The 15,403-nt window shown below is 36.8% G+C and overlaps 1 protein-coding gene across 18 annotated transcripts in view; it reads left to right on the forward strand.

The window, feature by feature from the left end:
* Positions 1 to 15,403, forward strand: part of ERC1 (ELKS/RAB6-interacting/CAST family member 1) — a 275,891-nt gene that overhangs the window by 144,491 nt on the left and 115,997 nt on the right. For all 18 annotated transcript variants that reach the window (XR_014951966.1, XR_014951968.1, XR_014951967.1 and 15 more), the window contains one exon: positions 1,673 to 1,808. Coding sequence is in view for 12 of the 18 variants with exons in the window: in XM_077783291.2 (XP_077639417.1) it covers positions 1,673 to 1,808 (136 nt within the window). In the remaining 6 variants the exon portion in view is untranslated. The remainder of the gene's footprint in view (positions 1 to 1,672; positions 1,809 to 15,403) is intronic.

A 15,403-nucleotide genomic window follows, 5' to 3' on the forward strand; every position in this document is an offset into this window, starting at 1 on the left:
TTTAAAAGTTGATTAAAAATTCTCATATGGAATTGAATATTTTGGGCTGACATTTTCATTTTCTGCATTGACTTAGCTGTACTTTCTGTGTTTATTTTATTGGACAGATAGAACTGTATATTGTACAAGCTGAGTTGGTGCCAGCATAATATTTCTAATGAGTTGTTTAATCACTGAGCAAGTCTGCTTTCAAACTGGGCAATGTGCCCATTGCCAGTGTGCAGCACTGGGTTAGAATAACTCAACAATTACACTGGTTGTGTTTAAAAAGCATCCTGACTCAAATCAGCTGTAACTCTTGGACAGGGTAGTTAAGTATGCCAATAATTTTTTAACATCATCAGAAGAGAACTTTCATTTTTTTATTGGTCTCCAGAGGCCATCAGCACTTTTTCACTCTAAGTGTTTGTTTTAGCACCAAGGAAAATTTGTTGTCTTCACGATTTTCCCAGCCTTAGTTGGCTTACATTGGAAAAAAAGCAGAGCTTAGATTTGAACCTGTGTGTTTTTGGAGGAACTCAAAACACTGACTGGTCATATGCCACATAATTTGTACATAAATATATCACAAAGAGATACATTCTTGATCATACTTGTGTTATGAGTTCTGAAGAAAATATTAAAGAAGGGTTGTTTGTGATCTGTTTTGAAAGTATTTCTGAAATAGAGAAGGAATGTTCTTCCCTGTCTGTGTGGATAACATACCAGATCTGAAGCTGGTATATAATTCTGTTTTTTAAACAGTAAATTAAAGAGCTGTCTCTACTACTTGCATGATGTTTTGGGGAAATCTTGCAACCAAAGAATCTGTCTTTTATTCCAAAATCCAAACTCCAGATATAATTATGGAGAAAAGGGCTGAGGAAGCAGAGCTAGGCTGTTTTGTTTTGATTGGACTAAAATTTTAGACTTAGGTTCTCTGTGGTCAGGAGGCTGAGATTAAAGGGTCTGTAATTAGATTCAATACTCCATGTGTCTTAATGCCCTGAAAGGCCAAACTCTGTCTGCAGGCAATGGTAGCTGCCAGGATCTTCAAAAATAGTCCACAGATGCAAGTAAAAAGGAAATGATGCATGCTTTCTCAAATAGTTTGTTCTTACTTGTTGTGTCTTGTTTGTGCAAAAAGAAAGGATAGGAAATCCCTCAAAATATCAATAAAACAGGTAGATCTTAAGGTTGAAAAGAAATAGTTTTACTTCTGGGAACGGATTACCTAATTCCTGTACATAATCCTCTATATTCAAGTCATACTTCAGTAGTTTTCCTTTTGCTCCTCCTGTTTTCCTCACATTAGATGAAGTGGTACCCAAGCAAAATGGGTTATTAGATTTCTGTGGTTTTATATGTACGTGTGTGTGTGTGTGAACAAAGAAGAGTTTTCTTCCCCAAAGTCAGAAGAGGACAGGTGCATCTTTTGATTAATAGTTTATACCAAATAATAAATAATGCTTTTGTTTCATAAATTTTCTAGGTTAGGTTAATAGTAATGAGCAAAATGAAGTGTTCTTTTGGCTGAATTAGCAGTGGAGGGTAATGCTTGAGGATGATTTTGGTGACCTTGTACAAAGGAAGTGGTGGCACTTGATGATGCCACTGTTCCCTGGCCCAGCTGCTCAGCGGGGCTGATGGAAGTGGCTCTGGACCACGCTCTGAGTGCTCCTCTCTTTTGCAGGCAAGTTAAAGATCAAAATAAGAAAGTAGCAAATCTGAAGCACAAAGAACAAGTGGAGAAAAAGAAGAGTGCACAGATGCTGGAGGAGGCCAGGAGACGAGAGGATAACCTTAATGACAGCTCCCAGCAGCTTCAGGTAATGTGGGAATTGAATTAATGCAGTTGGGATCATGAGCCAGGCGGAACTGCCTGGCTCTCCGCTCTACCTCCTGATCTGTTTTCATAGCTGTTACCTAAAAACTTTGTTCCTGATTGTTTAAAAGGACTTATCTATCCTACAGCATTTCAAAGAAAGCAGCCTCTCTCAATTGCCTTCATATCTTACCCAATTTTAATAAGAGGAAAATGTACTTTTAACTGTCAACTTGGTTATGAAGTGGATCGTTGAAATAATTGTATCAATTCCATATTGAGATTGGGTGTGACATTTCTTTCTTCTCTGCTCTTCTAACAGCCTTTTTCTTTAGCTGTTTTGTATGTTTTCCCACCTGGTTTTACCTTATACTGCTATCTTTTCTTCAGAAAGATAACCAAGTAAGTATTCTTAGAGAAAGCTGGAGTTATTGTGGGGGAACTGGAGGACCATGTTTTCTATGTGTAGTCATTTTTGTTTACCTCATGAATTCTTGGTGTGCTTTCTGGTCAGTCTGGCTTTTTTTCTGAAATGATCATGCTGCTGCCCCACAGAGTTACCTAGTTACCTCAAATCTGCCCAGGCATAAGAAAGTCACTGGTATAAAAGCAAGTCAAATACTTCTCAGTGTGCTGTGTGTTGAGATTAGCTGCAGAAGGTTTATCAAATGGTAAGTTTTCAATTGCTGTCATAAAAATTTTAAGCTAGTGGCATGGAGTACAGCAAAGATACCATGATGCTAAGTGTGGAGATAATAGACATTTTGACTGTGTTTTCTTTAATTTTCAAAAACAACTTTCTTTTTGGTGAGTGAAAATAAAAATGGAAACTGCACCCTACCCTGTAATCTTTCATTTTGTAAATCTTTAAAGAGCAAGCCTTTCTTTGTCTTTGTTATCCTAGGTTAAATCCTGTTTCTTTTTATCAACCACATATCTTAATACGTCTACAGTGAAGACACAGAATACATCCTAAGAGTTCTCTAGTAAAGATAAATTCTTCCCTTATTTCAAACAGATACTCCTTTACTTGGTTCTGTGGCATGCTGGGGGGATGTTTTCAGCTAAAACTTTGAAAGAACCACAGAAACATGTGTCCATGGAATGCTCTCACATGCACCATTTTGTGGTTTTCTCCATCAACTCCAGTCCTGTAGGTACTGGGCAATGAAATAGTTAAGTTCCAAGTGTTTGAAAATGATTTCATAACTGCAGACCTTTATAAAAGGCAGGAATGTGGGATTTCTACATCTGCTAATGGGTTTTGTGGCTGGAATGCTATGACAATTCACAAGGCTCTCGTTATGTGGCAGCTATGTTTAAATAACACAGTCTTCCTGGTATTAGTGAAATGTCTTTAAAGATTCCTAAAACTACTACAATATTTGGTTAGATTTCTAATCTGCATTTGAGTAAATCTATATTTCACGTCTGAAAAGACAGCTGGTGCTTCACATTTGCCTTGCAATTACGTGGGTGTTGTATTTATTGAATGATACTATTCCATCAGAATATAATCTTTGTTTTTATGTAGTACTTCCAGATTTTACAAGGGATGGCTTCCTTTTCTGGTTCTCTCTCCCCCAGTTATTCTTTCCCTTTTCATTTTTCTGTCTTATTCACATATGTAATACACTGAAAAAAGCCTGATACCTGTTTTCTCTCAGCTTCTATTTGCATACTGAAACATTTTTTTTTTTTTCAAGAAACAGTGTATTAAGTAAAATGTTTGTACTACATAGCAGTGAACAGAGAGTGATATTTCAGGTACTGAGAACTTTTAAGTTCTGCTATAACTATATAACACCAGTTTCTGGTACATCAAGGAGATGGTACAGCTTTAGTGGTAGCAGTGAGGCAGCTTTTGCTCAGAAAAAAATGGTGCTGCTTTATATCAGAGTTCTTTAAGGATGTATGGCTTCCCTTGCAATTTCTTATCCAATTCTTTACTTAACAAAGTGTTTTAAGCAGTTGAGAGATCATAGATATATAAATATGAATAGCATGGATATCTTTACCTTTTCCCATTCAGGTTTTCCAACTAGAGATCTCTGTAGAGCAGTGCAGATCAAGCAAAAAATACTTTTTTGCAGTTTGCTTATGTTGTGTTCTATTCTGCACTAGTGTCTGTGCTCTCTATATAATTATATGCAAGTTTTTCTGCTATTAAAAATAGACATTATTACATGCATTAAATGATTTAAGATTAAAGTGTGATGTGATAGTCAACATTGAAGTGTGCAAGTTATCATGGTATTGATGTTACTTGATCTTCTCTAGTGCTTTTCCTGCTTTTGTGAACATAATTGTTCTGTTTGGGTGGGCTCAATTTTAGAGAGCCTTTCCCCATATTCAGCACAAGGCTGAAGGGAATGCTTTTATTCACAGATGAAAAAGGTCTGTATGCTCTAATGAAAATATCAGGTTAAGGTAAAATATGGAGTGTTTAATGACAAGTGACAGGTTCAATAAAGGCTCCTGCCTTTAGAAGAGCCCTCTGCTTATAGCCTCCCTCTCTCAAGGACTGCAACATTTTTGTTTCCTGGAAGTAAAATTTACCCAGGACCACATTTCAGTTTGTTAGTTGTGGAGACCTGTCTTCTCTCTAGACTCTTAAAGGGCACTGCCTTGTAATTGATTAAAAAAAAACTAAACCTGAGAGGACTGTAGGTATTTAACATTTTTTTTATGCAACCATTGTTGGTTTTGGGGTCAAGACACGCAAGCACCAATTTCAGATAATTTTGGTCTTGGTGGTTTTGGCTGGAATTAATAATAAGACATTATGAAATGCTTAAAAATATATGATCTGCATGTTCTTTGGTTCTTGACCGTCTGCAATACAGCCAAATAAACACACTCCCAAGCACACAGGGCCCTGCTCTCCTCTCTGTCCCTAACAGGCCTGTGGTTTCTTTCTTCCTGAGTCCAGTAACAAAATGTTCATTTATTCACAGAGCCCTGATGATGGAAACTTGGTATTTCTGGGAGTGGGGGAAGAATAAAACCATAATGTCTCAATTCTAGTGTGATGGATAAATGGCTTTCCAAATTTGTCTTTTCCTCCTGGGTTCTCTTAAACCACAACTCTCCAGAGATCTGCGAGGCTGAAGAGCGTCTGGTCTGTAAGCAGGATAAAGAAACAAACAAACTATTGGGTTGGAGTAGAACATTTTTGCTTTAAGTGACTGAAGCTTGGCTATTGTGAAAAATAATTGATATGCTGTTTAGTCCTAGAAAGGTAACATTTACTGAAATTTAATTATATTTGAATGGATACTTCAATCTGGCTTCTGAAAGGAAGTGTGCATAATTTCTTTTTTCATCACTCTAGCATCTTCTGAAGTTTTTCCAGAACTTTCAGAATATCCGTGCTGTGGGTTTGTGTACTATTGAATCTGTGTTGCAGCAGGTGTCCATCAGTCTCTAATTGCTGCTGACAAGCAATATGTCCACATCATGTGTAAGATGTGTTTGAGTGCCCTAATGAGCAACTGTAAAAAGCAAATAAACTTATTAGTTATTTTTCTCTTTTTCCACACCCATGTCCAGATAATTTAATGTATATCCCTAATTCATGAATTGTAGATGCAAGTATATGCTGTTTGTTTCTTGTGATAGTGTATTTCTTTTATCATATTGGAGAAAACTATCCTTCCAGTGGAAAGATCTCTACTTCTAATATAAACAAATACGCAACTTTATGTTCAGTAATGTTTTTACTGTGATCCAGGCAGAGTTCAATTAAATGGATAGATAAGCAAAAACCTTCTCATCAAATGAACCTTCTAAATTTATTAAATATCAGTCTCAATGCCCCAAGGCTGCCAAGTGTATTAGAGGCATTTGGACAGTGCCCTAACAACATGCTTTAACTTTTGCCAGCCCTGAGTTGGCCAGGAGGTTGGGCTGGGTGGTTGCTGGAGTAGCTTCCAGCTGAAGCAGTCTGTTGTGGTTAACTGTTTGTTATGAGGCACCACTGCATGTGCACACAGTCAGTGCCAACACTCAAAAACCTGAAAACCCAAGTGGAGCCCAGTACATCTGAGCTAAATTACTGAAGAATTTCCTCTAGATATGTTATGATTGGATCTTGAAGGTGGGGTGGATGAAGTTTTTCCATCTCATCTCTTGGCAGCAATACTATGCCATAATGAAAATTATGTTGTGTTCTCCTCTGGCTATTAGTAAAGCAAGATTATGCTTTCCTAATTAATTTCTGAATTTGCTTTTGGACTGTGAGTACAAAATTTCTGAATAAATGGTTTAAGTAGACCTTTCCAAGCTTAAAGTTCAAGAACTTTTTGAAAACTTTCATCAGATTTGAAGCAAATTGATTATGCTGTTAAATATGTTAGGTGTTTTCTTGGGATAAGCGACTTTCAAGTGTGGAGTTCCTGGCTAATTTCTCTTCCATATATACCAGTCCCATATCAGATTCCAGCCTTGCATGCCAGATGAGTGGAGTGTACAGCTCAATATGTTACAGCTCAGAAAACAGTCAACTGCTCTCTTTCAGCCTGGCAGAAATATATTCTTTAAAGCCCTCTTGTATCTGCAGTGCTTGTTCCAGAGAACAGTCTGACATCTCAAACTTGTATCTGCTTACTGAGCTCAGATGCACCTTTGGGAATTACTCAGATTGAAATGTTCTTTTCCTCCCTCTTCCTCTCCCAGTCCCTTTTAGACATTAATTACATCATGGAGAGATTTTGGCCTCCCTGGGAATTCCCTGTGCTACCCAGCCTTGGGGGTGTCAGTGTTCCTTGGGCCTGACTTGGTGCCATCAGCGCTTACGCAAGTGGCTGTAATTTCACTTAAGGCTACATTCAGGTCTAGGTCATCCTCATCCTGTCCTCCAGGACAGAGCTCTTGGCACCAATTGCTGAAAGGATACCAATTCACTTTGAAATTCATAAAAAAAAAATGGTTTTAGTATTTTTTGAAACTATGAGTTTTTCTTGTCAGTCACCAAACAGGATGAAACTTAATATTGTTACGTGTTGTCAGTAATTTAGCGAAATGTGATTCTGAGATAATGTCAATCAGTGTTTAACTGTCTACTTCTCAACAAAAGTCAGTGGGACTTTTGTTAGTGAAAATGCAGCAAGTAAGAACAAATACAGGCTCTAAAGATCAGTTATCCCTCATAAAAATGTAACTGAAATAATTGTACGCAAATTTTTTGTCCTATTTTATTTGGGTAGTCGTAGCCAATAGGTAGTTTTGTGATCAACTTACCCTCCAGCTCTATCTCTCAGAGATGCTGTGACAGCTGGCTTTTCATTACAAAACAGGATATAAATATGCAGTAGAGACATCAATATGCATCATGATTCATTAGTGATGTAATATTCCAGTAGGAATTTTCATTTCCATCAGCTTTTACAATATGTTACAGAAAAGACAGTGTTCACAAACTTTTCATTCTGTATGTATTTGGTGGGTTGTGATTTTCAGCACAGTGTGTTGCAATTAGTGTAGAAACAGGCACATATTTAACCCTGGCAGATGCTTTGAGAAAAGCTAGCTCTTGTTCTGATCATGTCATAGCCTTCTGTCAAGAGATCTTTTTCTTATCTTTCCTGGATGTCTGGGAGAAGTTCCAAAAATGAAGACCTTTTCATCACTTAAGAGTGAGGAGAGGTTTCTTGAGGGGAGGTGAGGAAGAATTAAATTGACTTGTAGCCCTTTTTGGGAATTAAAAAGGCATAAATAAGCCCTTCTGGATACAACTACTTTTGCAGCATAGATAATGCATGAATGATTAATAGACAGCCTCACTTCATTATATGTGTGTAAAATAATACAATAAATATAGACAAGACTCAGTTATTCTTAATTTGTAATGCTCTTTACCTGACATTTTCACAGAGTTAGTGCCTTAATCAATTTATCATTCAGCCACACAGAAACAGGACTGAAAAGTTCATTGGACAGTGGAGGAATACTTGCACAGTGCTAGAAATCAGTGCATAACATGAAATAGCTATTATGACTAATGTCACTATTGTGACATTATATTTTCATGTAAAAGTTGCACTGCTGGGTTTCCATCCCAGCAACACAGTAGAACACATAAAAATGCACTTCTGTCATACAAAAAAAGGTTTCTCCTCTTTTCCGTATTGAAGTGATGAAGTACAATGTGGATTTCAAGGAAGGGCATGAAGATTTATTAACAGATTGGCAGAAAGTAAGCTCAACAAGGTTAGAAAAATATCTTGACAAATAAGAGACCCCACAGCATCTGCTCATATGAGGTCCTTTTTTATCTCTTATGCTTTCACATGTATGCCTGGTGGACTCCGCAAGACAGTAATTCTCCACTTTGTTAGAGGAAGCTCATCAAGACAAGCTTTCATGCACATTAAAACTTAGGAATATTTACCTGGGTCTCTTTCCAATACCAGTTTCCAACTTCTCCTTACAGAAATCTGATACCTATTTCTCCAAACAACTGCATACAAAGTATATGGTAATAGGGGTGACTATTAAAAAAGTTTATATTTACCTCTCTTATTTCTTCGTTTTCTTGGATTTGTTGAGCTTTGGTGACTTAACATTCTCAAAATGTGAGCTGTCATCCACAAGCAGACTGTGGGGACAGTTGTGTCTCCAGTTTTGTTGAAGCTATTTTTCTGATGATGATTTGCAAGATCCAACTAACTTGATTTTTGCTCGTGTGTGAAATATTGCATGCTGAAGCACCAACAAAAAAATCTACACTTTCAAACATTAAATGATTTTCTCAAAAATTAATTGTAGAAAGAATGTGCAGCTTTCTTCTCTGTCTGAAATAGAATATCAGAATAAATACATGACCTTGCTCTTAATGGCAGTTATTATAGAGACAGGGTCTGTCATTCTACATAATTGATGTTTGTGACATTAAATCCCTTGTTAAGAAATTATCTTCTCCTGTGTCTGACCAGAAGAGAGTGCTCCGTTCAGAATACTTGTTACCATAACATTTATAGAAAGGAAGTTTGAAGGGCCCTGCAATTGTAATGGAGAAGCATTTCCCTGGATAGACATTTAGCCATCTGCTCTATCAGTTTTCACTTTATGGTTTTGTTTAGTTTACCATACATTTATTATGCTCATGTTGGATGAATTCATTGCTTTCACATCTTTAAAAAAGATGAACCATTTGACTTTGTCTTCTTATGTAAAGTAAAAATTGGACAGCTGTACAGTTTTGAACAGACAGCTGGAAAAATTTTGTGGAAGTCACTATTTACAGCTAGCATTAGGCAGTCTCCCAGTTATCCCAGTATTTCTCTTAACTGCAAATTGAGATTTGCAGCGAGAGAAAGCCATTATATGTCCTGAGAGTTTTTAGTAGAGTAAAGAAGACTCTCTGCATCCTAACATTTTTTGGTGATCCATCAGGAATATTATTCCCCAGACACACTTTCACCCAGTCTTTTCTGCCGAAACATGATGTGTCAGTGGAAGATGAAACCTGCTATTTGTGCTCTTTCTTGTTTGGCAAAGGGAAGGGTTGGTACCCTTCATGATATGCCAGAAACTGAGTGCAGCGAGGACTGCACAGCTGAATGTGTGCCAACAGCCTTAACCACTAGATGTTTTTTGCATGGGCTTTTTTCCCCAAGATTATATCTGAGTTCAAACTGCTTTCCTAAAAGCTGTCAGAGAGATTAATGTATCTGTTGACAACATACTGTGGTTCCTATGAGGAGGTCTCTCCTGAGGGTAGAAAACATTGAGAGCCAGATTTAAGCAAAACAATAGGAGTACATTGAAGGGGAAGAACAGCTCTCTTTTCATTTTGGTGTCTTATTTCATGAGCCTGAGAAATGGTAGTAAATTTGCATTTTTTCCTTCTTCTTAATTTTTTTCTGTCTCTTTCATAAGGTTTTTTTTTTTTTCTTGCTGTGTTGAAAGTGGTTTCTAACTCATCTCTCCCCAAGAACAAAAATGCCCAATTGCCATGGCTCATTTCATAGTCTCATTGTTTAATAAAATTGCTTTTCTGTTTTATTCTTTTGCACAACAGAAGAAGAAAGGGAGATGGGATGATGATGGGAACCTCAGAAAGAATTCAGAACTTATTTTTAGATAATACATGTGGATTTTTTTTTTTTTGTTCTATACTGTGGGAACAAATACTCAAGCATTTCCTTAAAAATATTTCCTCTAATTTCAAATACTACTAAACCTAATTATTTTATTCTAAATCAGTATTATTCTTAAATCTTGCTTACTAAACTGCCCAAATTGGTGTCACCCTTAAACTACTGTTTTTCTATATAGAAATCAATGTATTCTGTCTTAAATTTTTCTCTTTGTCGAAAATTTACACATTCTTAGGAGGTATCAGAACAACTGCTCTTACTGTGATGTGCAAATATTAACTGGAATTGAGACTTAGGCTACAAATTGTTTTCAGAACTGACAGAAGGTTGTAACACGCTAAAAGTCAGCACCAGTTCTTGCATCTCCTTAGTTTGGTTTGATGTGCATTCAGATTTCAATGCAGGCATGGGAAAACTTAAGCATATTGGTATCACTTAGTCTGTGGCTGAGGATTGAAGGAGGATGATACTAACATTCTAGAAGATGTCTGTAGTCAGTTAAAATTCATCAACAGATTCACTTAGAACATTATGTTGTTTTGTTTCTTGTGTTTGAATTCTTCCTAAAATTTGATAATTCTGGGGTCAGATGATTTTCCAAAGCAGGGCATGAAAAACAAGGAAATAAAAACTGAAGGAACACAGTGTCTCAACAACTGCTACCCATGTTCTTCTAGAGCACAGCTAAAAAATGGCAGATGTAATATTTTCCATAGATGAGATTAAATTTTTGTGCAGTTCCAAATTACATTTACTGATTTATTCAGGATATTTAAATGAAAGATAACCTACATAGCTCCACAAATACCTCATAACTGGAACCCATGGATAAAAGGGCAGGTGAAATTCAGCATAATTATATATTTATTTTTATATGTCAGGAGAAGCAATCTTAAATATATTGCACAATTATGGGTTCTGATTAGCTCTGTTACCATAGGAGAGCAATCTCAGAATTAGAATCAATAGTTTTATGAAAATGTTATTGGTTAGGAGTCCTATTAAAAAGCCATTTGAGAAGTATCAAACAGCAAACCAGAGAATGCTGCTGTGCCACTGTGTGCATGAGCAGTGCGTTCCTCTTCTGAATAATGTGCAGTGGTGCCAACCATCCACCGCAGAAAAAGGTGTGGCAAACACAGGAGAGGTAAAGGCAAGGAAGAAAATAGTAAACATAAGGACAGGCTTCTGTTTAAATGGATATTAAATGAAATTAAATTCTTGAATGTGGAAAAGAATGAGTGAAGAAAAGAGCCAGGGAGTACTTCGTCCCACTTTGTAGACTGAGAATAATAGAGGATCCTTTTGGAATATTTGGGGCTAAAGGGAAACAATAACTGTTTTTTTAACTAGTTCAGGCTTTTATAGAAACAATTGGAATTTTCATACAAAGAAGTGAGAATCTCTCAGAATGTGAAATGTTTCCATTTTCTCATTCTTTTGGGTTTTAAGCAAGTGAATTTTAATGATGATTTTTATGAATGTTATATACTAAATTGCCTGTTTAAAGCTACTGTCAGTGTAACACTGCAAATACACAAATGAGAAGCTTTTATCTTGAAACACCTTTTTTCAGTATTTTTAAGCTCACTGTTTTCCAATTACATTACTATTTAGTTGTCAAATTTTTACATATTCTGTGCTCTATTCTATTCTCATCATCTTCAAATATATCCTTATTCTCTGGATACAGTGGATCAGCAGATCAGGCATTTACTAGTAAAGATATTGAGAACAGCTTTTACTATTTTAAACCAAGCATTTCCCTAAATTAATATGTCTAGTTGAGGTTTGTAGCTGAATCCACGTTGTACCAAGGCAGATCTTCTCCGTGAAATTGCCTTCACTTGGTGCATCTGACTGTCAAGGGGATTGTGGGTGTATTGAGGTGCTCCTGGATGGCATGGAAAAACAGTGATAATTTATTTCTGCTAGGAACTTGTTTTACTGATCTCTAGTTTGAAGATGGGGAGAAGTGGGAATATTTTCATGGAATGAAAGGGAATTTTTTTTATCTCAAAATGTTTTGTGGTTAGGAGTAGGATCTTGATAGATGGCTGCTTTAAAGGAAGTAGTTCATAGCACAAATACAAAAGCTGCTCTACTATGATGCACATCCAGGAAGAAGCATCAGAGGCTAAAATCAAAAACCAGAGATGATTGCAGGAATTCCCTTCAAAACTGAGGGAGTGGAAGAGATTCAATGGGATCAACTGCTCAGTTGGCATTTCCTCAGTAGTATTTTTATCAATCACAATTTTTGTCCTATGTTTATCTCTGAAAAAGAGGAAAAACAAGAAGTGTTCTTTTATGGCTGTCCATGCATAGTGCTCTGATGGTTTTGTCTGCTGAAGGATTAAATATGAGCAAAGAAAGGTAGGTCTTGTGACATATTAGTACAACAATGATGACAGGACTGACATTTACAAAGAGAGCTCAGGCAACTAAGGCTGTATCAAGGGAATAACATGGGTTTGAGCTTTGTGTTAATGGTGCAGTTTGTTAGGACTGCTGCTGGCTTTTTCTCTAATATCACTGTATTGATATATGAGAGAAAAACAAATCTTGTTACAGTAGCATTTCTCCAATTAGCCTCTCCAAAAAACATGACACATCCCCAAAAAAAGAAAGACAAACCAAATAAACAAACAAAAAGAAAAACCAAAAAAACCCCCAAAAAACCACAAAGCCCCAAAACAATTAGAAATATCTATTGCTTTTTCTCACTTCAGATCATTTTCTCAGCTGTATTGTCAGCTTTGGGTCCCATTTCAATAGTCTGTGCAGTGACCTGCTGTGGTTTGATAGAAACATTGTCCCTCTAGGTTTTAAAAACTACAAATGTGGTAATTTGCAACAGCCAGAACAAAATGTTAAAACTGCTGGTACCCCGTGCAGCTGCTAAATGGTAAACCTGGTTGTTAGTGTTGGCAAGGTGCTTGGGTCTGTCTGGGCTGTTGCTAATGAAAAGTGTCTGTACAAGGCCCAGATTTATAACTGATTGCTGTGCTGGGAGCACCAAGCTTACAGCAGCAGGAAAGAAGTGTCAAAGGGATGGCAACGATCAGGAAGGGACATTGCCTGTTTCCCACAAGAACAACCACTGCTGCCTTTCCCTTTCTGAGCCTGTAATAGTGTCTAGAGCTGTCCTTTTTCTTCTCCTTTCTGTCCTCCTTCAACTAGTATTGGTTAGGATCCTTTCTTGCCATTATCACAGGCTCTGTATTTCACTTTGCTCCTGATGTTGAGCAAAAGTGCTGCATGTTCTGGAAATGCTTTTTGAAAGTAGCACACCTGGGTGGTGATATTCTATCTTGGAAGGAAAAGTGTGTAAATGGCTGGAGTTATTCACACATTTTTGTATACAATTTAGCAATTGTCAGGCAATAATAGCAAAATGCATGAGTTTGTTTTAAGGCTTTCATGTGTATCTAAGAAAAAGACAATGTGAAAGATTAAGCCTTTCTTTTTATTAAGTTTTCACTAGTTTTTTTTTTTTCCCTCCCATTTCACTTCCCTTTCATTTAAATTAGATCAATTTGTAGTAATTTGTATCTATCTGCATATTTTCTATTGCATTCTATCTCTAGAGTTGATACATTTATTTTCCAGCTTTCATGGATTTGAGTGGATTTTTCCCATGTAAATATATTTTACTATGCATCCTTCCCACGTACAGAAAAGCTCATATATTTGTTGGCAGCATCCATTCATAGTGCTGCATCACTCTTGAGTATTTTCAAGTGACACTGTAGTTGAAACTATACTCCAGGGACAGTGTAGTTGAAACATCACTCCATTTTCTACCTTTCTATTTAAAAAGACAATTTCCCTGGCCATTTCTTATGAAGTGTTGGCTTCTGTACAGTTTTTTTTTCACCATGCTAATTTTAATGGGCTGTTTATATTAAACCTATAATGTCTAGAAATAACATTTATCCATTTTTTTCTTTTCACTGTAAATATATTTTTGTTCTTCCTGCAACTGATGATCCACAAGTGCACACAGACTCTGGATGTACACGTACCCTCTTTTTCCACTGTGGTATTCTCAGAAAAATGTATTCATCACCTTCTGCCATTCCTCATATTTTCAATACAGCATATGCAGTGCTGTGGCCAGCTTAGTTGCACTTCCCTCTCAACTCCTACTGGAATTAAATTCTTCTACTCCAGTCTTTCTCCTTTTGTCTCTAGTAGTTATTTTCTGTATTTATGTAACTTGTCAGGCTTGAATTCCAATCCATGTGTCTTATTTGGCAGATACAACCTTCCAGATGCTGACATATGTTGTTCTAATGACATAATCGTCGTGTATCTCAGGTCTGATCTCCAAAGCTGAGGAAATGTTGATCAAGGAGCTCCTGCTTGGCAGTTTGTGCCTTGTAGCTCTCAGACTGCTCCTTTCATTCAGCAACTCCTGATAATTACATCTGCTGTTGCTGTGCTTACAAAAAACCCTCTTCATTTCGCACTGAGAGAAACAGACTTCATATAAACCTAATACTTGGATATACTGAACTTGTGCCTAAGAGCCAGAGATTTCTCCATCAGAGATAATCTCTAGTACATTAGCTTTAATTTTGCTAATTGAGAGCACCAGGACAGCCTAAGCATCCGTGGTTATTGTAACTCCACTGCTTGTTCATGCCCAACAATGTATCTTGTAGCAGCTTTGCGTGGTAGTTTGTCTCTCTGTTACTTTTCAGAGTCGTTAGTGTTAAATCTGTGTTTATTTGGGGTTTATGCTAAATCTTGATACCAAGCTATACTCTACCCTAAAGGAATTTCCATCTTCAAAAACTTTTCTTTCATTTCAATTTTCAAGCAAATATGTTTTTGGAGGTTTGGTGGTTTTTTTATATTGCCACTTTCTTCAGGAAATGGTAATTAATTAAATTATTTTTTTGTGGACATCTGTTACTTTGGATGAGTTGCAGAAGGACCCCAAACACTCATTTTGAGCTAGATTCGGTCATAACTATCATTTGGGTTTTGTACCATGGGTTCTGGCCTTCAGCATTTAGCTGATGTATATTCATGAAAACCCCAAAAGTCAAAGTATTGTCTCATCAATGTAAGAGGTATTTCCCCATTTATGAGTGGCAATTTTGTGTGCTTTTCTTGTTCAGAGACTGGAAGTAGTTTATCAGCATGCTGAACTGAATGAGGGAGATGCACTGTACTCACCTGAGCTTTAAGGCCCTCTGATTGTTTGCTCCTGAAATCAAATGAAGCTGTAATACCTCCTTTTGGTAACACCACATTGTATATTCTCTTAGGACCTTCTTAGGAAAATATGCAGGTTTTGACAGATGTTTTTCAGAGAAAAACAGACATTATTTAACTAACTGATTTATTTTCACCAATTGTCTTCTGTGAAGAGTATGTATTTGGCATAGCATTTTTCCTTCTGCAGAAAACTGCAGAAACCCACCTTAAATAATTGTGTGAGTCTTTTGGCATCTTTTGGTAGATTCCCGAGATTGCAAACTAG

The sequence above is a fragment of the Lonchura striata genome, chromosome 1A, assembly GCF_050655825.1.
Source record: "Lonchura striata isolate lonStrDom1 chromosome 1A, ASM5065582v1, whole genome shotgun sequence".
In the NCBI taxonomy this organism is placed as follows: Eukaryota; Metazoa; Chordata; class Aves; order Passeriformes; family Estrildidae; genus Lonchura; species Lonchura striata.